Below are 27,205 nucleotides of genomic sequence, written 5' to 3'. Positions count from 1 at the left end.
AGAGAGTCCTCTCCTGGGGCTGACTGTGTGCCCCCTAGAAAGTGGCTAAGCCCTTTGACCAGATCCAACAATAAGCTCACAGGGACCCACACATTAAATGCTTCAAGCCTCTCTATCTTCCCCCAGTGGAATCTAGCACTGCAGGACAGGATATCCAGCATGCAGTCTGGCTAACTGTTAAGCTCTACCCTATCCAATGCACATGAGCCACTGTGCTGGCGCTGATCACAGAGAGTGGAACTCGCCTCAGCTGGGCCAGGTTTGAGGAGCCTTTCCTTAGAATACTACTGTAGCAAGGTTTGTTAGGTCCTGAACCAATGCTCTCCACTGCTGGTCCCTGGATGTGCCAGCCCTGGGTGTCCCTGGCAGGAACCTGGCACATACCAGTGGGCGACTGTATGGCCAGTGGTCACCATCATCATGGTCATGCAGTTCTCTTTGAATTTGGGCAGAGAGTAAAGAAACAGTGGAGCCAAAAATTGTAGACCATTTTGTTTATTGAAGTCTCATACCAGCAGATGAGCAAACAGGCAGGGAAGACCACTTACCTTTCATTCAGAGCTCCAAAAGCCCTGATGCATTGTCCAGTTCCACAACCCGAAAAATCTTCTCTGGTTCCTCCTGGAATCAAAGGCCCCCACCAGCCTCAGCAGAGCTCCCAAAGCCCCTCAGCTCCAGTTCCACATCTGCACTCCTTCTCTCCCTGCAGAAAACATGCTGGGGCAACAAAAATTCCTTCTCCAGCATACATTAGCAAAACAACAGCCCCTTCCAAAGCAGGAAGGTAATCTGCAATTTGCAATCTGCCACCCTGAGGGCAAACACCACACAGCATTCCATAGACTACATACACATAGCGCTGCCAAGGCCAATATAAGCAAAATGTAAGTGAGCAAACCTAAAAAACACATTTTACAAACTTATTTGCCCAACAGAGACACTGTCTGTGACTGCCCTCAGCAACCTTTTTGGAGATACAAGCAATCCAGAGTTTGTGGTTGCCGCTGCTGGGCCCAGGTGCACATGGAACTACCAGCTGCACACCAAGGCTGGCTTTTACCCACACTAGGTTTGGGGAAAGTTCCACTTAAAAGGCTAAGGTTCCCTGAGTCCTGCCTCTTGCAGCCTTTGTCTGCTGGCTGCTTGTTGGGCGCAGCCACTGAAAAAAACCTCTGCTAGAGTCTAGAGCAGCAGTTCTCAACCTGTGGGTCGCGACCCCGGCAGGGGTCGAACGACCAAAACACAGGGGTCGCCTAAAGCCAAAAATAAAATACGTATTTTCCGATGGCTTTAGGCAACCATTCGGGGCCAGGGTCGTGACCCACAGGTTGAGAACCGCTGGTCTAGAGCCTGTGGCAATTCAGGGATTAGGAAGAGTGGTGGGTGTGGCTCCGCCCCTTGGCTTCAGGTATCAGTCTGTACAGACACCCCCCCTCCCCCACAAGCTTCAGTAGGATGTGGCCTCTGAGACCCAGAGGTGTGGTCTGCCTGCACTGCGGACAGTTTTTACTGAATCTCCTGTGAGGCAGAAGCATCAGTTTTAGATTGAGGAGCATGCGGGGAGGGGAGGCGGGGTGGCTTCCGCCTCAAAATAAAAAGACAGCGTCACTGAGGTGCCCCCTGCTTTCTGGCCTCTCAGAACAACCCTGTCTCTGTGACTGGGGTAGGAGAGTCTCCCAAGGGAGGAGCAGTTGCTTTTCCTTTTTTTTTTTTTTTTTTTGTATTTTTCTGAAGCTGGAAATGGGGAGAGACAGTCAGACAGACTCCCGCATGCACCTGACCAGGATCCACCCGGCACGCCCACCAGGGGCGATGCTGTACCCACCAGGGGGCGATGCTCTGCCCCTCCAGGGTGTCACTCTGTTGCAACCAGAGCCACTCTAGCGCCTGGGGCAGAGGCCAAGGAGCCATCCCCAGCGCCCAGGCCATCTTTGCTCCAATGGAGCCTTGGCTGCGGGAGGGGAAGAGAGACAGAGAGGAAGGAGAGGGGGAGGGGTGGAGAAGCAGATGGGCGCTTCTTCTGTGTGCCCTGACCGGGAATCGAACCCGGGACTTCTGCACGCCAGGCCGATGCTCTACCACTGAGCCAACCAGCCAGGGCCGAGCAGTTGCTTTTCACCAGGCTGATTCCACTCAGAGGGGACTAATCCACCCAGGAAAAATGAGGACTGCAGTATTGGAGAATAACTCAACACAGGGGTTCTGGTGGCCGTCCTACTGCAGAAATCAAAGGAGGACAAAATCGCCCAACTTGATGAAGGAAGTAGAATCTATTAAAGCTGGCAGAGCACTTGGGGTTTGTAGCTCCAAAACACGGGGTCCCCGAAGTTGACTTTCTTACAGGCTATATACCTTTACAATATCTAAGCCAGTGGTTCTCAAACTTTTTGAAGTTGGAGTGCATTTAAAATCCTACAAATAATTGTAGACGCACTATATACAAATTCTGAGCCATATGTTATAATAATTAAGTCAAATATTAAAGAAAAAATATAAAGTCCAAGTGTGCTTTTATGGTAATTAAATGAAATAAATATGACAAAATTAAATTTATTCTGACTTTAAAAAACATTTTTATGTTAAAATTTTTTTATGCTTTTTAGAATTTGTAAAGAAGAGGGATTAAAACATTAAAAGAAAACGACAAAAAAGGTGTCTTTTTATGTATATAGATACATTCTTAGTAAGATTTAGTAAATTCGGCAGGTCCCAGTGTGAATGTGTTCAGTTTTTTCACTCATACATATCATCTTAACTTTACACCAAACAAAGGATAGAAGAAACTTGCCTCCAGTCTTTCCGGGGAACATGGGGGGTAGTGTAAACAATCCAGCACCACAGCTTAACAGCCTTTTGCAACCTAATCAGGCAAGTGAGGTGGGGGGTTGGGCAGACTGTCAGCTTACAGCCAATTCCCCACACCTCTGTCCCCCAAAAATCTAAACTCCAAAAGCCCTATTGGTTTTTTGGTCCCCAACAGGCACATATTTCTCTGGAATATCATAGGATACACCTGGAAATTTTCTAGGGCGCACCAGTGCACCCTAGCACACACTTTGAGAACCACTGATCTAAGCAACGGGCATGTGAATTCTTTAAAGTTCCCAGGACTCAAGGAGAGGGGAGGGAAAACTTTGATGGGGTCAGCAAGGGGGAAGGAGTTTCCAGATCACTGGCCGTACTTACATACAGACCCTGCTATTCTTGCTTTGTATTTTAACTATGGGATACAGATAATTTATCACTGGCTGACTCGGTTACCCCCACTGGCTCCCTGCCCTTGTATTATTTTCATTTCTTCCTTCTCAGAGAAGAGGGGGCCTGCCCCTCCTGCCTCAGCCCCCCATCATGTCTCTCCCTAGGCCTCCAGATTTACACTCGCCTCACACAACTCTATTCCTCTCAGCTCTCCCTCCACTGGAGCCCCAGGTAAGTGGTTGTGGAGAAGATTTTCTGTGCAGGCCCTTTAAGACTGAGCCTGTATCTCTGAGAGCTTCTTCTCTTTCTCGCGGACAGAAACCTGGCTTTTTTCACCTCCAAGTGCTGTGTGGGTGCCTCTTCTAGGTGCTGGGGTTCTAGGCTAGGGCTCCGGGTCTGGGACTGAGCATCCACACCTCTCAGCATGACCCTCCCTACAGTGAGAGTCCCTCCAGTCCCTTATCCGCCCCTCGCTCCTGGGAGTGGGGCAGCCCTCTCCACATCTCTGCCCTTCCTGCTAGTCTCGGTGTAGCTTCTTCTGTGATCCTTGGTTATAGACTCCTCTTTGTTTAGTCCAAAGTTGATTTTTCAAGATGATTTTTCTTAAGTTGTAATCCAATTTGGTCCTGGGAGGTGGTAGTTGGAATGTTTGCCTACTCCATTGCCATCTTAGAATATGGTTTAGAAGTCTCTAGCAACTTTTGTTTATCCCTAGGAATTTTTCTCTCATTTTCTTCTTATTAACTAACCATCTAGTTCATGTATGTGCGTTTTTGTTGGGTATTGGGTAAGAAAGAAATGCATATTATAGTGCTCCAGCTAACCAGACCTCCCTGCCATCTTCCTACTTAAGTGATGAGTAACCTATTTTGCATGAAAGTCAATTTAGGAAACAAAATAAATTTGGCTGGGGAGAGTAAGTGGATCTGTGATGGTTTTTTAATTTGCTTTTGTATTTAAAAATCCTCATGAGAATTCTTCTAATTTAAACTACCTGTATTGAATAATAGGATGTCAAAAATAAAAACACTGCCTTTTAGCCACTAAGATCTTAATGTGGGCATGTCTGTGCAGTAAATATTGATCATTTCTTTTTGTTAATCTCTTGAATTTATATAGCACTGGAGAGTCCAACAGTGAGTAATTTGCATTATCTGATTTCATCCACCAGCTTGCAGCAGATCATCTTATCATGTCTCTTGACAGATGGGGATATGGAGGCTCTGATGAGTTGGGTCTAGGAAACGTAAGAGTGGGGTTCATTGCATTTACTGCAGTGTGCCTTAAGTGCCTTTCCTGTGCCAAGGAGATAGATGAGTGAGGTAGGCTGCTCACCCATGGCATCCTCCATGTTCTGTGGATACAGAATCTCTTTCTGCTTGGGCAGGGCACAGCAAACCACTGCAAACGGAACAACCCCACGCACTGGGTCCCCTCTAGGGCCAGACAGCACTCCACCCACAGGACTGTTTCCTCGCACCTACATAGGTAAGGCTGCCTCACCCTGTACTCACATACATGAGTAATGTTTTATAAATATTTTTACTTTATGTATGGGTCCGGCTGTATATATACACTACTTAAATATAAACAGATGTTCACGTGCATGCTTAGTACTTTTCCCTTTCCTTTTGTGTTTTCCCTTTTCCCTCCTTTCACATCAGCTGTCACCCCCTCAACCCATAATTTGTTCCTTCCTCATTTTTCTTTATAACTACATATCCTATACAGATCTGTATATTATTTAATAACAAGGCCCTGACTAGGTAGAGCATCATTCCACAGCACAGAGGGTGCTGCTTGGATTCCAGGTCAGGGCACAGACAGGAGCAGATGGATGTTCCTGTCTCTCTTTCCCCCTTACTCTCATTAAAATCAGTGAATAAATTTTTTTTTAAATAATAATGAGATCATACACACTTTTCTGAAATTTGCTTTTCTCCAAAGAAACCAAACAGTTCCTCCAGAAATCCCTCTAGATCATCTGTCCTTTATAGTTTTATTTTTTTTAATATTTTTAATATTTTTTTCTGAAGTGAGAAGCGGGGAAGCAGAGACAGACTCCCACATGTGCCTGGCCAGGATTCACCTGGCACGCCCACCAGGGGGCAATGCTCTGCCTATCTAGGTTGTTGCTCTGTTGCAACCAGAGCCATTCTACCATCTGAGGCGGAAGCCATGGAGCCATCCTCAGTGCCCGGGCCAACTTTGCTCCAATGGAGCCTTGGCTGTGGGAGGAGAAGAGAGAGATAGAGAGAAAGGAAAGTGGGAAGGGTGGAGAAGCAGATGGGTGCTTCTCCTGTGTGCCCTGACCGAGAATCAAACCCGGGACTTCCACACGCCAGGCCGATGTTCTACCACTGAGCCAACAGGCCAGGGCTCAATCCATCCTTTTTAAGGGCTGCATGATACTCCCTGAAGAGGCCATATATTACCATATTTCCCCATGTATAAGATGAACTCTTTTCTGAAAAATTTAGGGTCTAAAACCTGGGTGCATCTCATACAGTGGTTGTGGCATTTCAAATGCCATAGATGGGCCCTGGCCGGTTGGCTCAGTGGTAGAGCGTTGGCCTGTTGTGCAGAAGTCCCGGGTTCGATTCCCGGCCAGGGCACACAGGAGAAGCGCTCATCTGCTTCTCCACCCCTCCCCCTCTCCTTCTTCTCTGTCTCTCTCTTCCCCTCCCGCAGCTGAGGCTTCATTGGAGCAAAGATGGCCCGGGCACTGGGGATGGCTCCTTGGCCTCTGCCCCAGGCGCTAGAGTGGCTCTGGTCGCAACAGAGCAACACCCAGGATGGGCAGAGCATCGCCCCCTGGTGGGCAGAGCATCGCCCCCTGGTGGGCATGCCGGGTGGATCCCGGTCGGGCGCATGCGGGAGTCTGTCTGACTGTCTCTCCCCGTTTCCAGCTTCAGAAAAAAAAATGCCATAGATGGAACTGAGGACGAGGCAATATACGAAGACAGTGATTTGTCATCAGACACAGAGGAGGACAAGCTATGGATAGGAGTTTTAACAATGATGAGGAGTTGCGTGAATTTTATGATGAATAAAACTTGAGTTCAGTAACTTTATATATTTCTTTTCAAATTTCAGGCCCCCAAATTAAGGTGCATCGTATACATGGGAACATCTTATACATGGGGAAATACGGTATTTACCAGGTCACTCTCCTCTGATAGGTATTTCCTTGTTTACAGCTTTTTGCCATACTAAAGAATACTGTACTAAAAACATCCTAATACATATGACTTTACATATTAGTACTTTTAGTTCTGCAGAATTGATTCCCATGAGTGGAATTCCTGATTACATCTATTATTAGTAAAAATTTCCAGACTGCTTTCCTGAAAGCTTTCACATCTCCACTAGTAATGCATGAGGGTACCCTTTTTGCTGCCTCCCTTCCAGCTTCAGCTGACAGACCTCTTCATTTTTGTTACTGTGATGGATCTAAAATGAAACCTTATTGTTACTTTAATAGCACTTCCCTGAATATAAGTGATATTCATCTTTTCACAAGTATTTTGGCCATTTGCTTTTGTGCTTAGGCCCTTTGCTTACTTACATTTCTTGCCTATTTTTTATTGGGTTGTTTGTCTCTTGTAAGTTTGTATGAGTTCTCTATGTATTAGGGTTGTGGCTAAAGACTTGAAGGCTTCACTTCCAAGGCAAATTGGCTTACAGGGGCAGTTGAAATGAACTCAGGGGTTGCTCAGCAGAGCTGGGCAGGCTGTAATGACTGACAGTCACAGAGTGCTGGTCACTCTTTAACTACTGAACAGCAGATTGTATTGAGCCAGAATGTAGCTGTATGCGGAGGACTGAGAAGGTGAGGCAGTTTTGTACCGTGCTGCCTTCCACTGGTTAAGACCTCCAAGAGCAAAGGCCTACCAAGGTAGAGGATGTCCCTCTGTCACCCTTGGAGGGGCAGCACTGAGCTGGCTGACATTTGTGGCACTGCTTGTCTGTGGCTCAGGTGAGGTGTTCCATAAATTCTAAAGGATTAAGACATCAAAAGCAGTGCTGCTCACCCTTCTTTCCACCTTAGCTCTGATAACAGATGCCATTCTTGTCAGTGGCACTCCTCTAGGCATCTCAGATTTGGAAGAAACCCAGAGATATCTTGCAAGGAGGTAAAAGCATGGCAGTAACTAGTGACCTCTGGCACTTTTAGGGTTACATCAGGGATGATTACCCTAAAACTTTGGCATCGGTAAGATAGTCTGCAGGTTATGTACAATTTTCAACCCCCAGCTCAAGATAGCATATCAGAGTGCAATGTGATAGTCTTGTTATTATAGAAAAAATTTTAATCTTTTCATACATAAAATAAAAATAGGAATTCACTCTACTATTTAGCCCACTTTTGTGTATATCCAATAGCTTTTTTTTAAAGGAGGTGTATAAAGATAAAATTCAAATGTAGAAGGAAATTGTTTAAAAAAAAGAAAAAAGTGTAAAAAAAATTAAGGTACAGATGGTTTACATAAACATTTTTAAGACTAAAATCTGCTTCTTTTTACTAACCATAATGCTTACTAACCATAAAAAAATATCTTTAAAGATGATCTGTAACTCTCTCTCATCCTCCCATTCCCCATTCCCACTTTGGTAACTTCAGTAATTAAATAAATCTCTTGGGAAAAATCTGGCTCTTAATTTCTAAAGAGCTTTTATACTAATTGGTCATCTTGAATAACCATATTCAAATCAGTGCCTAATGTATCAGAAGATATGTAACTGGCTATTTCCTTTGTTAGAAGAGGCCTGGTACTTATCTTTTCTGCTGATTCTTGTAAATTCATTATCTTTTTTCAAAATGCAAGATATATTAAATGTCATGCCTGATCCAAAGTGGACTTGCTTGATGGGAAAAGGAATAATGAGGTTTAGAAAGTGGTAATTCATCTGTAACAAGACTATTAGCAATTGAATTAAAATCTTAAATTCTATTAAGATAGCAACTTATTTTTCCTGTTCTCTTCCTTGTCTTCAGTCATTCCTAGCTGCATTTAATAAGAAAGATTCTGGAACTTTATCATCTCACAGCTGCTGGTTCAAAACTTGACAGTATGTGTGGGCATTAATTATCTCACTGTGCATAATTATCCCACCTTGGCCTTGGTATTCCCCCCTGAAATGAGTTCTCAGATGAGTTTCAAGGGTCTCTTGTGTGTTCTCTTATTATCTTTAAACTTTCAAAGCAAGTCTAGACTCACCTGTTTGGTCCTTTGTGAGGTTATTTCCTAAAGAATGAACTTCACCTTTTCTAGCTCCCTTGTGTGATAGGTTACTGCAGTGGTAAATTGTTTTCCTAATAGGAAAGATATTGCAATGACAGTCACTGTGTTGTGTTTGGATCTCTTTAACACATATTTTGTTGGACAAAGCAAGAAGCTTCCTTAATTAAAAGTACTGACCAAACTATATATGCAAATATATAGAGGGGGCCATTTAGTTGGGATGAGCTATATAGAAAATTAATTTTATTTGTTTTATGACTCAAGCAGCTATTAGAGTCTGAAAAAATGACCACCAGGACATGGTGTTAACCAGTATTTCTATCTGTTTTTAATTCTGTTTGACTCTTTTCTACCCAGCTGCTTGTCCTCTGAATTTACTCCTAGCACTGCTGTTGGCTCTCACAACTCAGGGCTAATGCTGCAGTCGTTCTACCTGAGAACTTGGGTTGGTTGGAAACCCTGAGGCAATGACAGGGACCTCAAAATTCTCAGGACATGACCCGCCATCTAATTTAAAGGTAAAGGTTTAGAAAGCTGCTTTGTATATTGCTGTTTCCTAAGTGTGCAAATTTTAAAAATATTTTAATGGTTTTTAGTACTGTCAATTTTTTCATAAACATTGTTTTCAAAATCACAGTGATACAACTGAAACCAATACAAAATTATATTGAATGTAAACTGTAATTTAAATATAAAATTTAAAGTTCTTTTTTAAAAATCAAAAATGAAAATACTTTTTTCCCCACTTTCTTGACCGAGACAGAGAGAGAGTCAGAGAGAGGGACAGATAGGGACAGACAGGAAGGGAAAGAGATGAAAAGCAGCAATTCTTTGTTGCAGCACCTTAGTTGTTCAGTGATTGCTTTCTCATTAAGAGCCTTGGGAGGGAGGGCAGGACAGCAGAGTGAGTGACCCCTTGCTCAAGCCAGTGATCATGTGGTCACGTCTATGATCCCACACTCAAGCCAGCGACCCCATGCTCAAGCTGGTGAGCCCGCGCTCAGGCTGGGGATCTCGTGGTTTTGAACCTGGGTCTTCCATGTCCCAGTCCAATGCTCTATCCACTGCGCCACCACCTGGTCAGACTGAAGATACTTTTATCTTTAAGAAAGTACCCTATTGAAACCATTTTAAAAGGCTGCTCACTACTGTACTTTTACTCCTGAAGTTTAAGAGATTAACTTTTCACTCCTAAAGCTTTATTTTCTGCTTGTTTCTGAAGTTTATTCTGCAATACTGAGAGAAGAATACAAAAGGGAACTTTGCTCTTATTTCCTTATTGTGAAAAGACAATGACTATTTGTGTAGGAAAGCAGAGGAGACAAACTCATTTATATAGAGACTTCCTGTGAAGATGGTGTAGGTAAGTGCTGTGCTTGCTCGCTCTTCTGACTACAGCAGAATTACAACTAAATGACAGAAAAACCATCACTGGAAACCATCTGGAAACCAGCTGAACAGAAGTCCTATCATAAAGATATAAAGAAGAACCCACAATGAGATTGGCACAGACATAGAACGAGCAGGTCCCACACAAATGATGCAACAATTAAGAATCTGGAGGAATATCTCAGCTACAGAGGTCTCCTCTGAGGAGCGAGAAGTCCAAGCCATATCAGGCTCCCCAGGTAAGGGTATCAGTCCCAGGAAGGGGAAACCTCATAACATCTGTCTGCTAAAACCAGTGGGGATTGTATCCAAATGAAACCAGGGATGGGGGGGTGAGAAGAGCTGCAGGAGATTCAGGCATCCTCTCCAGGGCATGTGCATAGATTTGCTCATTCACAAACTCACTTGTTCTGGGATGTCGTGCAGGGGCAGCATATCAAAAAGCACCAGGGACAGAGGGAGAAACTAAATTGACTAGATTTAGAACAAGGGCTGGAGTGTCAGGGGTCAGAGCAGTTCTCTCCAGGATGGAAGTGCTGGCAGGAACCACTGTTCCTTTGTTGAGCACTCCTCCCACAGAGCCTGCAAGTATAGGGAAGCCCTAAATCTGTACTCTCCATTAACCTGGCTAATACTGCCTGGTCCTAGTGACTCCCAGAGATACTGCCCCACCGAAGCCACTGGAGCCACATCAGCTTGTTTTTCTGTGCAAGTGGACTGCCTTGGCTTATGCTGCAGACTTTCTTAAAACTTCCTGAAAAGCTACAAACCCAAACAAGCAGCAAGTGGCCTTAGCATGCCCTGTACTTCTTGATAAGTGGCCTCAAGCCTGGCATAAGCAGGGACTAGTCTCAGCTTGCATTGTAACTCCCATCAGGTGATCCCAATCCTGGAAAAAGCTGTGGTGAGTGTTGGCTTGGAATGTAGCTTCAGCTACGTGGCCAGAAGCCTGGGACAAGTGGTGGCTGACTTCGCACACATTGTAGTGCCCACCAAATAGTCCCAAGCCCAGCACTAGTGGCAGCTGTACTCAATTCACAGCATAGCTTCTCCAAAGCACGTTCAAGCCAAGCCCAAGGAGCAACCAACCGCAGATCACTTTGTAGCTCCCAGCAGGCAACCCCAAGCCTGGAATAAATGGCAGCTGATCTTGGCCTACACCAGAGTCTCTCACAAGAAGCTCCAGAACCAATACACATAGTGGCCAGCTTCAGACCACACCAAAGAAACACCCAAACAGCTCTACAAATGACACACCCAAAGGGCAGACTTGGCTGGTACCAAAGCCACTCTAAAGTGACTCCCATTCTGTGGGGTAAGCCACTGCACAAGAGATTGTCTACTGTGGTCATGCCAGCCCTCATAGCCAGTCAACCTAAGGGTCAGTTCCACCCACTGATATGCCAACAGTAACCAAGTCTCAACTATAACAGGAGGGCACACACAACCCACACAAGAGATACTCCTGGAGTGCTAGCTCAGGTGACCAAGGAGATTGTACCACTGGTCCCTAAAGAACACCTACTACATAAGGCCATTATGATAAGACTGGGAGATGTAGCAGATCTATCCAATATATAGGAACAAACACACATAGTCAGCCAAAATGAAGAGACAAATAAACATGTTCCAGATGAGAAAGCACAGAGCAAAACTTCAGAAGAAGAACTAAACAGAATGGAAACAAGAAATCTACCACATACAGATTCAAAACATGGGTTATAAGGATGCTCAGTGAACTTGGGGGAAGAATAGATGAACTCAATGAGAACTTCAACAAAGATATGAAAACCATAAAAAAAGAACTAGTCATAAATAAAGAATATGGCCCTGGCTGGTTGGCTCAGTGGTATAGCATCGGCCCGGCATGTGGATGTCCCAGGTTTGATTCCCAGTCAGGGTACACAGGAGAAGTGCCTATCTGCTTCTCCACTCCTCCCCTCCCCCACCTCCTCCCCCCTCTCTTCCCTTCCTGTAGCCATGGCTTGATTGGTTTGAGTGTGTTGGCCCCAAGCACTTAGGATGGCTCCATGGAGCCTCTGCCTCAGGCACTAAAAATAACTCAGCTGCGGCCCTGGCCAGTTGGCTCATCAGTAGAGCATCAGCCTGGCATGTGGGAAGTCCTGGGTTCGATTCCCGGTCAGGGCACACAGGAGAAGTGACCATCTGCTTCTCTACGCCTCGCCCTCTCTCTTCTCTTAATTTCTCTCTTCCCCTCCTGCAGCCATGGTTCAGCTGGAGCAAATTGGCCCTGGTTGCTGAGCATGGCTCCATAGCCTTGCCTCAGGTGCTAAAATAGCTCAGTTGCCAAGGAGCAGAGCAATGGCCTCAGATGGGCAGAGCATCCCTGGTTAGGGAGCTTGCTGGGTAAATCGCAGTCGAGGTGCATGTGGGAGTCTATCTCTTTGCCTCCCACTTCTCACTAAAGAAAAAAAAAACAGCTCGGTTGTGAGTATGGCCCTAGGGGAGTTGCCAGATGGATCCTGATCAGGGTGCATGTGGGAGTCTGTCTATCTCCCCACCTCTCACTTGGAAAAGAAAAAGAAATGAAGAATACAATATCTGAAATAAAGAATACACTGGCCCAGTGGTCGGCAAAATCATTAGTCAACAGAGCCAAATATCAACAGTACAACAAATGAAATTTCTTTTGAGAGCCAAATCTTTTAAACTTAAACTATATAGGTAGGTACATTTATCAAGGTCACACCTGCACGTGGTATTTTGTGGAAGAGCCACACTCAAGGGACCAAAGAGCCACATGTGGCTCGCAAGCCACAGTTTCCCAACCAGGGCACTAGCCTGATCTGTGATGGTGCCACCAATAAAGCATTGACCTGGAACTCTGAGGTCACCAGTTCAAACCCCAGGTTTGCCCAGTTAAGGCACATACAAGAAGCAACTATGTACTACAAGTTGATGCTTCCCACTCCTCTCCTCAACTTTCTTTCTCTCTATCCTCCCTCCAAAATCAATGAATAAATACTTTTAAAAGAAATTTTTAAAAATACACTAGATAAATCAAGAGCAGGTTAGGTGAAGCAGAGGATCGAATAAGCAATCTGGAAGACAGGGTAGCAGAAAACACCCAATCAGAACAACAAAGAGAAAAAGAATTTGAAAAAATAAGGATAATTTAAAGGACCTCTGGGACAACATCAAGCATACTAACATCTGCATCAAAGGGGTACCAGAAGGAAAAGAGACAAGGGATTGAAAACCTACTTGAAAAAATGACTGAAAACTTCCCTAACCTGGTAAAGGAAATAGAGCTATAAGTCCAGGAAGTGCAAAGAGTTCCAGACAAGATGAACCCAAAGAGGCCCATACCAGGACTAAAATGCCAGATGTTAGAGACAATCTTAAAAGTAGCCAGAGATAAGCAGTTAGTTACATATAAAGGAATACCTATAAGACTGTCAACTGATTTCTCAACATAAATTTTGCAGGCCAGTGGAATCGGCACAAAACTTTCAAAATGATGAAAAATAAAAACCTACCACTAAGATTATTCAACCAGCAAGACTATCATTTAGAATTGAAGGAGAGAGAAAAAGCTTCCCAGATAAGAAAAAGGTTAAGGAGTTTATCATTACTAAACCAATATTATAAGAAATGTTGAAGGGAATTATTTAAGTAGAAAAGGAAAGATAAACAATGTGAATAAGAAAATATAAAAAAGGAAAATATTTTCACTGGCAAAGGCAAACAGTAAAAGCAGTGGATCAACCAACTAGTGCAAAGGTTAAAAGCTAGTACAGCCCTGGCCGGTTGGCTCAGCGGTAGAGCGTCGGCCTAGCGTGTGGAGGACCCAGGTTCGATTCCCGGCCAGGGCACACAGGAGAAGCGCCCATTTGCTTCTCCACCCCTCCGCCGCGCTTTTCTCTCTGTCTCTCTCTTCCCCTCCCGCAGCCAAGGCTCCATTGGAGCAAAGATGGCCCGGGCGCTGGGGATGGCTCTGTGGCCTCTTCCTCAGGCGCTAGAGTGGCTCTGGTTGCAACATGGCGACGCCCAGGATGGGCAGAGCATCGCCCCCTGGTGGGCAGAGCTTCACCCCTGGTGGGCGTGCCGGGTGGATCCCGGTTGGGCGTATGCGGGAGTCTGTCTGACTGTCTCTCCCTGTTTCCAGCTTCAGAAAAGTGAAAAAAAAAAAAAAAAAAAAAAAAAGCTAGTACAAAGTAGGAAGAAGATGTATTTACAACAATAAATTAAGGGATAAACACAAATGTACACACAAAAGTAGTAAAAAATAATGACAAAAACGTAGAGGGGATAAGTAAAAACTGTGGTGATTTAAAAATGCACTTGAATTTAAGCAATTGTCAACTTAAAATAGACTGCTATAAACATAGCCACACACACACAGACATACACTATTTTTCGCTCCATAAGATGCACTTTTTTCCTCCCAAAAGTGGAGGGCAAAATGCTCATGCATCTTATAGAACGAAAAAGATGGTATTTTATTAAATATTTTAACACACCATTTGGTTCAAAATATTTTTTTTCTTATTTTCCTCCTTAAAAGCTTAGGTGTGTTGGCTCTGGCCGGTTGGCTCGGTGGTAGAGTGTCGGCCTGGCGTGCGGAAGTCCCGAGTTCGATTCCCGGCCAGGGCACACAGGAGAGGCGCCCACCTGCTTCTCCACCCCTCCCCCTCTCCTTCCTCTCTGTCTCTCTTCCCCTCCTGCAGCTGAGGCTCCATTGGAGCAAAAGATGGCCCGAGCGCTGGGGATGGCTCCTTGGCCTCTGCCTCAGGCGCTAGAGTGGCTCTGGTCACGACAGAGCGACGCCCGGGATGGGCAGAGCATCGCCCCCTGGTGGGCCCGCTGGGTGGATCCCGGTCGGGCGCATGCAGGAGTCTGTCTGACTGCCTCCCTGTTTCCAGCTTCAGAAAAATACAAAAAAAAAAAAAAAAAAAGCTTAGGTGTGTCTTATGGTTAGGTGCGTCTTATGGAGCGAAACGTGTGTGTGTGTGTGTGTGTGTGTGTGTATGGTAAACACAATGGTAACCACAGACCAAAAATCTATAAGAAAAAGAAAGGAATTCAAAGACAACACTATAGAGAGTCATCAACATGCAAGAAATAAGAAAGGAACATAGAACTACAAAAACAATTAGAAAACAATAAAATAGCAATAACTAAAGGCCTATCAATAATAAGTGTAAATATAACTGGACTAAATGACATAGTTAAAAGACATAGAGTAACTAAATGGATAGAAAGAAAGACCTGTACATATACTCACTACAAGAGACCCACTTTAGATACACAACAATACAGACTGAAAGTAAAGAGATGAAAAAAGATACTTCATGCAAATACATTTTTTAAAATTTTTATACTTATAGACAAAATACATTTAAAACAAGGCTGTGACAAGGGATAAAGAAGGGCATTTCATAACGATAAAATGATCAATCCAACAAGAAAACATAACTCTCCTAAACATCTATGCACCCAGTGCAGGAGCAACTTAATATATAAAGCAAATGTTGATGGACATACAGGGAGAGATCAACAGTAATATGGTAATAGTAGGGGACTCAACACCCATTGATATCAATGAGTGAGTCATCCAAACAAAAAATCAACAAGGAAACAGTGGCCTTAAATGACACAGATGGACTTTATTGATATTTTTAGGACAGTTCACTCCAAAACAGCACAACATACATTCTTTTCAAGTGCACATGAAACTTTCCTTCCAGATTAGACCACGTTAGGATATACTGCAAACAATTATATGTCAACAAATTGGACAATGTAGAAGAAATGGATAAATTCCTAGTAACATACAACCTCTACAGCTGAATCAGGAAAAAAAACAAAATCTGAAGAGACTGATAACTACTAATGAAATCAAATCAATAATTGAAAACTCCCAACACACAAAAGCCTTTGATCAGGTAGCTTCACAGATGAATTTTATCAAACAAAGAAAATTAATACCTAGCACCAAACTATTCCATCAAATTGAAGAGGAAAGGATTCCAATTTCATTTTATGAGACCAGCATAACCCGGATACCAAAACCAGACAAAGACACTATAAAAAAGATTATAAGCCAGTATCCCTGATTAACATAGATGCAAAAACCCTCAACAGTGATCTGTTATTGTTGCAGGATCCCAAAGAAACCATGAAGGAGACCAGATGGAGCAAACATAGCCTTTATCACTTACATACAGGGGCAGCACTGATGGAAGCAGATCAGTGAAAGCTCTGTACCCCATTAGGGGGGAGTGTGGTTTTCATAATTAAGCCCTGGGCAATTGCTCAAGTGAAACTCTTTGTATACAGGTGGGTAAGCAGGGGGTAGGAGGTACACATAAGTGCCATTCTATGCTGTTTCTTCTTGATATCTGGTGACTCAGTTCCTTTGTCCTTAGTAAAACCTCAGTTAAGTTTTATTACCCCCTATACCATAACTCATGGCCAGGGACTAGGGAGAAGGAAGAACCATGTCCTACAACTATCATCAAGTGGGATTTATTCCCAGAGTGCAAGGTTGGTTTGATATCTACAAATCGATTAATGTGATATACCACATAAAGAAAGTGAAGGATAAAAGTTATATGATCATATCAATAGATACAGAAAAAGCATTTGATAAAATCCAACATCCACTCTGATCAAAATTCTCAGCAAAGTGGGAATAGAGGGAAAATACCCTAACATAATAAAGGCCATATATGACAAGCCTACAGCTAACATCATATTCAACAGTAAAAAGCTAAAAATGTTTTCCTTAAGATTGGGAACATGACAAGAATGTCCACTTTCACCACTTTTAATCAAGGTAGTATTGGAACTCCTAGCCACAGCAATCAAACAAAAAGAAATAAAAGGCACCCAAATTGGAAAGGATCATGTAACACTGTCATTATTTGTAGATGACATGATACTATATACAAAGAACCCTAAAGATTCTACCAAAAGAATATTAAAACAAATAAATGGATTCAATAAAGCAACAGGATACAAAATTAATATTCAAAATTTGATTGCATTTTTATACACCAATAACAAATTATCAGAAAGAGAAATTAAGGAAGCAATCCCATTTACAATTACATCAAAAATTATAAAATATCTAGGAATAAATTTAACCAAGCGGTAAAAGACCTGTAATTGGAAAATTATAAAACATTGAAGAAACTGAAGAAGATACAAATAAATGAAAGCATACACAGCGCTCATGGATTAACACCATTAAAATGTCCATACTGCCCAAAGCAATCTATAGATGCAATGCAATTTCTATCAAAATACTAATGGTATTTTTCACAGAACTAGAACAAATAATTTTTTTTTAATAATTTTATTTTTTTAATGGGGTGACATCAATAAATCAGGATACATATATTCAAAGATAACAAGTCCAGGTTATCTTGTCGTTCAGTTATGTTGCATACCCACCACCCAAAGTCAGATTGTCCTCTGTCACCTTCTATCTTGTTTTCTTTGTGCCCCTCCCCACCCCCTTTCCCTCTCCCATTCCCCCCTCCCCCCCATAACCACCACACTCTTATCAATGTCTCTTAGTTTCACTATTATGTCCCACCTACGTATGGAATAATACAGTTCCTGTTTTTTTCTGAATTACTTATTTCGCTTCGTATCATGTTATCAAGATCCCACCATTTTGCTGTAAATGTTCCGATGTCATCCTTTCTTATGGCTGAGTAGTATTCCATAGTGTATATGTGCCACATCTTCTTTATCCAGTCATCTATTGATGGGCTTTTTGGTTGTTTCCATGTCCTGGCCACTGTGAACAATGCTGCAATAAACATGGGGCTGCATGTGTCTTTACGTATCAATGTTTCTGAGTTTTGGGGATATATACCCAGTAGAGGGATTGCTGGGTCATAAGGTAGTTCTATTTTCAGTTTTTTGAGGAACCACCATACTTTCTTCCATAATGGTTGTACTACTTTACATTCCCACCAACAGTGTATGAGGTAGAACAAATAATTTTAAATTTTACACGGAACCACAAAAGACCCCAAATAGCCAAAGCAATCTTGAAAAAAATGGACAAAGTTGGAGGTATCATGTGACCAGACATCAAGCTACACTTCAGGGCTATAATTAACAAAACAGCATGTTACTGGCTTAAAAACAGACATGGATCAATGGAACAGAATAGAGAGCCCAGAAATAAACCCACACCTATATGGTCAAGTAATATATGACAAAGGAGGCAAGAATATACAGTGGGGTAAAAAGTCTATTCAATAAATAATGTTGGGAAAAATGGACAGATACATGCAAAAAGAATGGAACTGGATCACTTTCTTATACCATATACAAGAATAAAACCAAATTGTATTAAAGACTTAAATGTAAGACCCAAAACCATTAAACTCCTAGAAGAAAACATAGGCAGTAAACTCTCTGACATCACTCTTTCACTCTTAGTAATTATTTATATATAATCTTCTTGGACAAGGAAAACGAAAGAAAAATTAACAAATGGGACTACATTAAACTAAAAAATTTTTGCACAGCAAAAGAAGCCATCAACAAAATGAATGGGAGAAAATAGTCACCAGTGATACATCTAATGAGGGCTTAATACCTAAAATATATAAGAAACTTATACAAATTAACACACACACACAAAATCCAACTGAAAAGTGGACAGAGGACCTGAACAGACATTTCTCCAAAGAGAACATACAGGTGACAGACATATGAAAAGATGCTCAACATTACTAATCATCAGGGAAATGCAAAGCACAATGAGATATCCTCATATCTGTCAAAATGGGTATCATCATAAATAAACAAGTGTTGGTGAGGATGTGGAGAAAAAGAAAACTGCATTATTAGTGGGATTGTAAATTAGTTCAGCCAATACAGAAAACATACGGAGGTTCCTCAAAAAGTTAAAAATAGAACTACCATATATGACCCAGCAAGTCTACTTCTGGGTATTTATCAAAAGAAATCCAAAACACCGATTTGAAAATATATATACATTCCTGTGTTGATTGCAGCATTATTTACAATAACCAAGATAGGAGCATAACCTAAGCACTATGGATGAATGGATAATAAAGTGGTATATATTTACAATAGAATATTACTCAGCCAGGAGAAAGAATGAAATTTTGATATTTGAGACAATGTGGATGGACCTAGGGGGTATTATGGTAAGTGAAATGTCAGACAAACAAAAAACAAATACCATATGATTTCACTTGTATGTGGAATCTAAAGAACAAAATAAATGAACAAACAAACTCATAGACACAGAGAACAATTTGACGGTTGCCAGATGGAAGTGGGGTTGGAAGGGTGGGCGAATAAAGGGAAGGGATTAAGATGTGCAAATTGCCAGTTTAAAAAAACGGTCATGGGATGTAAGGTACCGCATGGGGAATATAGTCAATAATATCGTAATAACTATGTATGATGTCAAATGGGTACTAGACTTAACAGGGTACCACTTCCCAAGTTATAAAAATGTCTAATCACTATGTTGAAATCACTCCTGAAACTAATATAACATCGCATGTCAACTGTAATTAAAAAGTAAATTTTAAAACGAATGTATACATACAGCACTTACAGAAGAAGTTTGGCTTTCCATTCTTAGTATAAGTACTTGTAAGCTGGGGACCCACTTGCTTTCCAAGAGAAGTCTTAGTTTAAAAAAAAAAAAAAAAAAAAGAGGGCTGGACATTTTTAACATTCTTTTCCTGAGCAATAAATAATAACACTGAAAAAGAAACCCAGGTATCTACCCAAAACTAACCATAGGATTTTTATCTGTAATAATAGGAAGGCATGGTTTCTTCACAGGTTAACTGTAATCGTAGAAGTTGTTTGAGTGTATGTATATTTATGTATATGAAATTTTGCTGTAGTTCTTAACCTCTTTTCCCCTCCTATGCGGACACTGCAGAGAGAATGAGGAGCGACCAGCTGGCTGTAACCATGGAAGAGAGCAGTGCGCAGGACGATGCTGCGACGCAGGGCGGCCCTCTTCCCGGCCGCCTGGGGGCGCCATATTCCGAGACCTGGGGGTACTTTCACTTGGCCCCGGCGCGCCCCGGACAACCGCCGGGCTACTGGGCCACCTGCCGGCTGTGCGGGGAGCAGGTGAGCCGAGGCCCAGGTTTCCACGCGGGCACCCCGGCGCTGTGGAGACACTTGAAGAGCGCTCACAAGCGGGAGCTGGAGAAGAGCGCGGCCCGCCGCTCGCCGCCCCCTGTCTCCACTGCCGAGGGCGACTGGGCACAGCTGCTGGCGCAGATGGGCGCGTTGGCCGTGCGAGGGAGCCTGCGGGAGCGCGAGCTGGCGCGGCGTGAGGCGGCTGTGGAGCAGGGCGAACGCGCCCTGGAGCGGCGGCGCAGAGCCCTGGAGGAAGAGGAGCGCGCGGTGGCCCAGGCGCGGCGGGAGCTGCAGGCGGAGAGGGAGGCGCTGCAGGCGCGGCTGCGGGAAGTGAGCCGGCGCGAAGGCGCCTGGGCCGCTGCCCCGCTGCAGACCCCGCTCAAAGAGGAACCCCAGGGGGACAGGGATGGCTACGTCATCACTAAAGTTCTCCTGTAGGTTGGCCGCTCCTGCCACCTCCGCGGACCTGCGTTTTCAGCCTCAGCAGGCACCCACTGCCTCCTGATGAATGGAAACCTCCAAACGAAGGCCTTGAAAAGCCCTGCAGAAGCCTGAGCAGATCCAAAATTCATTTCCACTCAGCAGTCGAGGTGTCGAGGAGCGCAAGCTCCAGTGTCTTTTGCTGGTGGCATTTCGTGGGCATATGTGCAGGGGGCGGTTTTCCTCCAAATGCCTTTGGAAATGATGGCTCCAGCAGCCCCTTGAACCTAAAGCACCCAAGATCTTATACCTTATGACTGCAAGGACAGAAGTTCCTTACAAACCAAAGTTCCTACATACCAGCCAGGACAACCCAGGCTGGAGATTCCATGGAAACTGGGTTAGAGCTTTTTATCCCCCCCAAAAAGGTGTTTGCTCGCCCTGGCCGGTTGGCTCAGAGGTAGAGCGTCGGCCTAGCGTGCGGAGGACCCGTGTTCTATTCCCGGCCAGGGCACACAGGAGAAGCGCCCATTTGCTTCTCCACTCCTCTGCCACGCCTTACTCTCTGTCTCTCTCTTCCCCTCCCGCAGCCAAGGCTCCATTGGAGCAAAGATGGCCCCGGCGCTGGGGGTGGCTCTGTGGCCTCTGCCTCAGGCGCTAGAGTGGCTCTGCTCCCAACATGGCGACGCCCAGGATGGGCAGAGCATCGCCCCCTGGTGGGCAGAGCTCCGCCCCATGGTGGGCGTGCCGGGGGGGCGCATGCGGAGTCTGTCTGACAGTCTGTCCCTGTTTCCAGCTTCAGAAAAATGCAAAAAACAAAAAGTGTTTGCTCCTTTTTTAATGAGTAAAACTTTGATGAGCTGTCTGCTGCAGTTCCACGTTCTGAAAAAGGGGCCATTTAGTTTCCACGACTGCTCTCTACCCTCATCATCTCTTAGGCCCCAGCAGGACAATCCTGAGAACCCTCTGATTACTCTCCTCCCCAGTTTGCACCACAATACCAGGTGCACTTTGGTCTTTCTCTCCTCAGCTGCCTTCTTTCCCATTTCAGACCCACTGGCAGCTGTGGTCACCCTCCTCACTTCATGCTTCACAGCTGCCTCCTTACTAGCAAAACATGACCTCACTTTTCATTGCTGGTAAGGGCGCTTCTTTCCCCAGCTGTTTTTACAATGCTCACTGCTAGGTCAAAGAAAGGTTGCCACTTGAGGCACCCTTTTCTCATGTTTACATCCATTCCTTCTCCACTTTCACTGGCTCTTTGCTCCATTAGTGTTCCTCTTTTCCTCTGTCTTATTTGCTCCTATTCCCCAGACTTCCTCTTCCTCAGAATTGCCCAGTCTCCCTCCAACTGAAAAGAAAGACTTACCCAGCCAGGACGCTCTCAACTGAACCACCATTCAAGGATGGTGAAATAGTCCTTGCTGCCTATACTTCCCCATTCTTTATTCCTCTACTTCAGGGGTCCCCAAACTATGGCCGTGGGCCAACTACAGCCCCCTGAGGCCATTTATCCAGCCCCCGCCGCACTTCCAGAAGGGGCACCTCTTTCATTGGTGGTCAGTGAGAGCAATATAGTTCCCATTGAAATATCGGCCAGTTTGTTGATTTAAATTTACTTATTCTTTATTTTAAATATTGTATGTTCCCGTTTTGTTTTTTACTTTAAAATAAGATATGTGCCGTGTGCATAGGGATTTGTTCATAGTTTTTTTTATAGTCTGGCCCTCCAAAGGTCTGAGGGACAGTGAACTGACCCCCTGTGTAAAAAGTTTGGGGACCCCTGCTCAATTTTCATGGTCAATTTTCCATGTGACACTGGACTCTTAAAAAGCCACCACAGGCCCTGGCCAGTTGGCTCAGTGGTAGAGCGTCGGCCTGGTGTGCAGAAGTCCCGGGTTCGATTCCCGGCCAGGGCACACAGGAGAAGCGCCCATCTGCTTCTCCACCCCTCCCCCTCTCCTTCCTCTCTGTCTCTCTCTTCCCCTCCCGCAGCCGAGGCTCCATTGGAGCAAGGATGGCCCGGGCCCTGGGGATGGCTCCTTGGCCTCTGCCCCAGGCACTAGAGTGGCTCTGGTCGCAGCAGAGCGTCGCCCCTGGTGGGCGTGCCGGGTGGATCCCGATCCGGCGCATGCGGGAGTCTGTCTGACTGTCTCTCCCCGTTTCCAGCTTCAGAAAAGTACAAAAAAAAAAAAAAAAAAAAGCCACCACAATCTCCCCAGTGACTCAAGATGATTACTTATTCATCCTTCATTTTGCTTAATCTCTCTTCTTGAAATTTCTCCTTTGATAGGTGGAAACTGCTTTTCCTCCAGAGAATTCCTTTTCCCGATACAGACTGGCTCCCCCCAAAATTTTCTTAGGTCTATTTTTTTTATTTTTTATAGACCAAAAAATTTCAAGCATCCAGAAAAGGTTGCAAGGCTAGTACAATGAATACCGCTCTATACCCTCTATCTAGACTGAACAATTAATATTTTGCCATATTAACTTTTTCTTCCCTTTGCTCCATACATCCATGGCATTTCATCCTAAAGTATTTCAGTATGTATCTCCTAAGAATAAAAACATGGTTCTACATGATTACAATGCAATTACCATACCTAAGAAACAATTCCCTAATAGCCTCTTATATAGAGTCCTTAATCAAAATTCCCAATTGTCCCAAGAATGTATTTTTATCTTTTTTAAAAAACAGGGTCCAAAGTTAATATAGTACTTTTGATTATAACCCTTTTATAGTCTCTTTTAGTCTAGAATATCCCCCTTACATTTTTTTCCCCATGACACTTTTTGAAGAGTCCTAGCCAACTGTCTTGTAAAATGTCCTGTATCTGGATTTATCTAATTGTTTCTGCACTCACTCTTAGCTCATCTAACTGTAAGAACTGCAGTAATCACCACTGTGCCAACGACTCCTGAACACTTCCAGCCTTCAGTGTTCTCCCCTGGCCCTGCATGTTCCCATTTCTACTTGCATAACTGCCACTACATGGAAAGTGCAAATCTACTCAACTCCACATTCCCAATCCTCACCTTTACTGGACTCAAAATGTACCAGGTACATACAGTACATGTATTCTCTGATTCTCTTCTCACAGCAGTTCCATGGGGAGGTAGTCATACTATGCGTGCTTTACAGCTAAGGAAACTGACAGAGAGGAGTTAAGTAGCTTGTATAAGAACACAGCTGTTAAATAGTGGAGCTGAGATACAAATCTAGTCTATATCTCCAGATGCCAGGCTTCTAGCTGCTGTACTGTCCTTGTTATTCAGTCACCTGGCAGACACCCGTTTCCTTCCTAACTCCAATCCCAGCACCATCAGTGATATTAGTGTGCACTAAGCATTAACCATGCCCCAGGGCCATGCTAAATGCATTACAAGAATAATGGCCTATACCACAGTAACCCCATGGCATAGTGCTCTTACAACCATTTTGCAGAGGAAGAGACAGATCCAAGGGAGGTAAGTAATGTCTCCAGTCACACAACTACTAAGAAACAGTGGGACCTGAATCACAATTTCACTGACTCCTTAGGCCCCTGATCGACTGAGTCTATTTTACAAAGTATCATGCCTGTCTTCCTTAAGATGCCACCTGTCAAGCACAGGCCCCATTCCTCATCTGGGGTTCATCTTTCCATCCTTGTCTTCCCCCAATGTCTCCTCCTGACACTCAACTTGGCCAAAAGAATTGTACTAAGCCAACACTGATAACACTTTCCCTCCTCAAAAGCCCACAAGATCACCTGTTTTCTACAAGCTTCAACTTTGTGGCCTGACATCCAAATCCACCCACCCTGGCCAAGTCTTAGTTGTCCCCTCACCTCCATATTCTCCAGCCAAACTGGATTCCTTGTTCTTCCTGACATACCCTGGTCTTGGGGCCTCTATGCCTCTGTTCACCTTCCCTCCACTTAAAAAGCCCCTTTAATCTCCAAGTATGAAAAAATCCATTTTTCTAACCCCAAGTCCAAATTTGACTGCGTGCATAAAGCTTTCCTGGCTTCCTCATTTAGAGATGATTCCTTACTTCTCTGGACTCATAACATTTTGTATCTCACAGCCCTTAAAAGAGGCCACCTAGCATTTGGCTATATGGGTTCTTATTTCTCTTGCCAGACCCTGAGCCCTTGGAGTTAATGCATCCTTCTACTGCCAAAACGCCTTGCATAAAATAGCTGCTTAATAAATATTTGAGGATCAAATCCACTCAATGTGTTTAAGATTTTACAGGTTTTCTCAAAATTATTAACATAACTTTTCATTTATCTTAATTCTAAGTAGAATTCATAACAAAAAAAAATAGCCTAAAGTGAAACTGTAGTAATGATTTTTTAAAGCTGTCTAGTCAATAAAAATTTGTTAAGTATCAGTTACTGGGCTGTTCAGTTTGAATCCAATAAACTATTTTAGCATGTTATTATTAGGAATGTTTTTCTTAAAACTTTTTTCATTACACAAGTAATACAAATGCAATGCTGCAATCTGGGAAGAACTGCAGAAAAACAATGCAACACAGTCCAGTCACCTTACTAAAATTGCTTGTAACGTGTTAATGTATTTTTGTCTTCTTTTGCAATTTTTACATTACTCTAATAATAGTATGTTATTTCTCTTAAGCACCAACATTTAACTGCTTTATGTGGATTTATAAATTAAGCTGTAAGATATGAATTTGGACTTTTTAGAAGGAAAAAAATCCTTTATAAGTGTGACTCTTCTATTTCACAATCAGAACCATTAAAATAAGCAAAGATTAACTTTTAGAATCCAAACCACTCCTTCAAGAAAGATTGCTAATGAGAGCCCGGATAGCAGTTCAGGGCAGGGAGAACAGTTAGCCTGGCTGCTGACTGAGTGCCAGTTGTAGGAGTTAAGGGAAGGCATTTTACTTTGTTTTATACACCATTTGCCTGCAAGTCCCTCTTCCCCAGAAATCAATTCTTTAGTGGGGTTCCTACTCTGAACTCCTATATCTGTCTATCTGCCCAGTGCAGGGAATACTCCTATGTTTCTGAGACAGATACCTGGAAGGTGGGTGTGAAGGATGCCTCTGGGGGAAATCAGAGGCCTCCCAGTTCTGAGAACATTTGTAAATGTACACTAACAGGGATCCTATTGATCAGAAAGGCCAGGTGCTTGGGAATCAGATGTGAATTAAAATACAAGCTTCCAACTACATATGTGAAGTGTCACCTTGACAACCACCTTGAACTCTCTGAAATCCAGTTTTCTCATTAGGTAGCTGAGGATAATAGTAACAGGGATATTATGAGGATTAAGCCTATTATTCTGGCAAATTCTGACATACAGTTAAACTTAGTAACTATGACTTCTATCTCTCTCACCTAAATGATTAGTGGACATTTGGTCTGTCCAAAATGCCCATGGAGACATTGATTCATGCCAAAAGGTCCTTAAAACTTGGTCCTGTAAAATATATTCATGTTTAGAAAAAGTTCCTGTGTTCAAATATCTCATGAATGTTTATTTATACTTTTGGTTTACAGAATACATAAGGATACAGTACCATGTTTTATTGGCTCAGTAATTTTGTGGTGGCTATATTGCCAATAACCCTTCTTGCCTCAGTAGCCTAGCTGGCAGACATAGCTCATGGAAGTAAGTACCAAATGTCTCATGGATGTTCTGGTATAGGACCAAATATCAAGGACCTTTTGGTAGGAACCCAATGTCCTGCAAGAATCTTAATGGGAGCTCAAAACCAATTCTAAGAACCTCAGAAAGAACAGGTTCTCTGAGATGATTCCTGAGAGAATATGCATACAAGTCACCAAGGTTTGCCAAAGTCATTTTCCTTCACAATAGATCTACTTTTCAACCTAAACATAAATTTCAAACCTGATTTGCCAAATGTGCTAATTAGTCAAATCTTACAAGTAAATATATCTAAACCTACCCATCTAAGTACTTTCCCTTCCAAGGTAGTCACCTGGGAAGATAGCTATTCCAAAAATGTTTCCATGCTTTAAATATTTTTGAAACTCCTGTTAGTTCTCGCAGTTGCTGGTACACTCTAAAAAACATCCATAAGTTGGTAAATATTCACCTTTCCAGGAAAGATTTGATTTTTTTTTTTATAAGAGCTGACAATTATTCAGAGCCCATTCTGATGAATGTGGTAGATGATTAACCAAATTATCTTTTCTGGACAATACAATGTGATTATATCAAATCAATGATAATGATTTTTGTGTGGCTCATAAGTTGAACTTGATAGTGTTATATATTAAGGTTAAGTAAAGACAGCATAGTCATAAGTCAAGATTAAAGCCCATTTTAGTGACTTTATGATGTGAATGAATTCAGACAGCACTGGGAGTCATTACATATTTAAAGAGCATTGAATGTTTCTTTTTATGAAAATATTAATTGTGACATTCTCTGAAATCTGATTTCATAGTGCTAAAAGGAAGGTTTTAAAGGAAAGCATTAAATACTAATGAAAGCTCTATTATTTCAGTATATATTCTCCTGGGCGTTTGGTCAAGACAAGTAATGATCAGATGAATGAGCTGGCAACCTTCCTGGCCTCTGAAGTCTACTAGAAATTGGAAGCTAAGTAACACATTGTCACATGTTAAAATAATTTAATAACAATCTACCAACTTCTCCCTGTCTTGCTTTCTGGGCAATGAAATACCAAGGCATTTTGACATAGATGAGGAAAGCTAGCTTTTTTGCTGGAAGAATTTCTGGAAAGTTATTCTTACACAGCAGGAAGAAGATACTGTTTGCCTCCATTCACATTAGCTGCCCCAAGTGTGTCTGCTCCTTATCCTCTGACCTTTTGATTT

At 43.1% G+C, this 27,205-nt stretch overlaps 1 protein-coding gene and 2 non-coding genes across 15 annotated transcripts in view; all 3 read left to right on the top strand.

Moving 5' to 3' along the window:
* Positions 1-22,964, top strand: part of ZBED3 (zinc finger BED-type containing 3) — a 52,344-nt gene extending 29,380 nt beyond the window's left edge. The window contains exons 2-8 of one of the 13 annotated variants that reach the window (XM_066273605.1): positions 2,604-2,652; positions 3,363-3,429; positions 4,586-4,686; positions 6,295-6,380; positions 8,802-8,962; positions 9,843-10,072; positions 19,753-22,964. In XM_066273605.1, coding sequence (XP_066129702.1) covers positions 9,982-10,072; positions 19,753-20,399 — 738 coding nt within the window. In that variant the 5' untranslated portion in view covers positions 2,604-2,652; positions 3,363-3,429; positions 4,586-4,686; ... (1 more) ...; positions 8,802-8,962; positions 9,843-9,981 and the 3' untranslated portion in view covers positions 20,400-22,964. The other 12 variants (XM_066273606.1, XR_010731106.1, XM_066273603.1 and 9 more) reach the window with 12 other exon arrangements.
* TRNAN-GUU (transfer RNA asparagine (anticodon GUU)) lies at positions 5,738-5,813 on the top strand. Its single transcript has one exon. It is a non-coding gene; the product is annotated as a tRNA-Asn (tRNA).
* LOC136336738 (small nucleolar RNA SNORA47) lies at positions 7,016-7,153 on the top strand. Its single transcript, XR_010731560.1, has one exon. It is a non-coding gene; the product is annotated as a small nucleolar RNA SNORA47 (small nucleolar RNA).
* Positions 22,965-27,205: the final 4,241 nt, after the last annotated feature.

The sequence above is a fragment of the Saccopteryx bilineata genome, chromosome 4, assembly GCF_036850765.1.
Source record: "Saccopteryx bilineata isolate mSacBil1 chromosome 4, mSacBil1_pri_phased_curated, whole genome shotgun sequence".
NCBI lineage: Eukaryota > Metazoa > Chordata > Mammalia > Chiroptera > Emballonuridae > Saccopteryx > Saccopteryx bilineata.
Note: the sequence above shows the minus strand (reverse complement) of the source record. Positions and strands in the feature narration are given on the sequence as shown.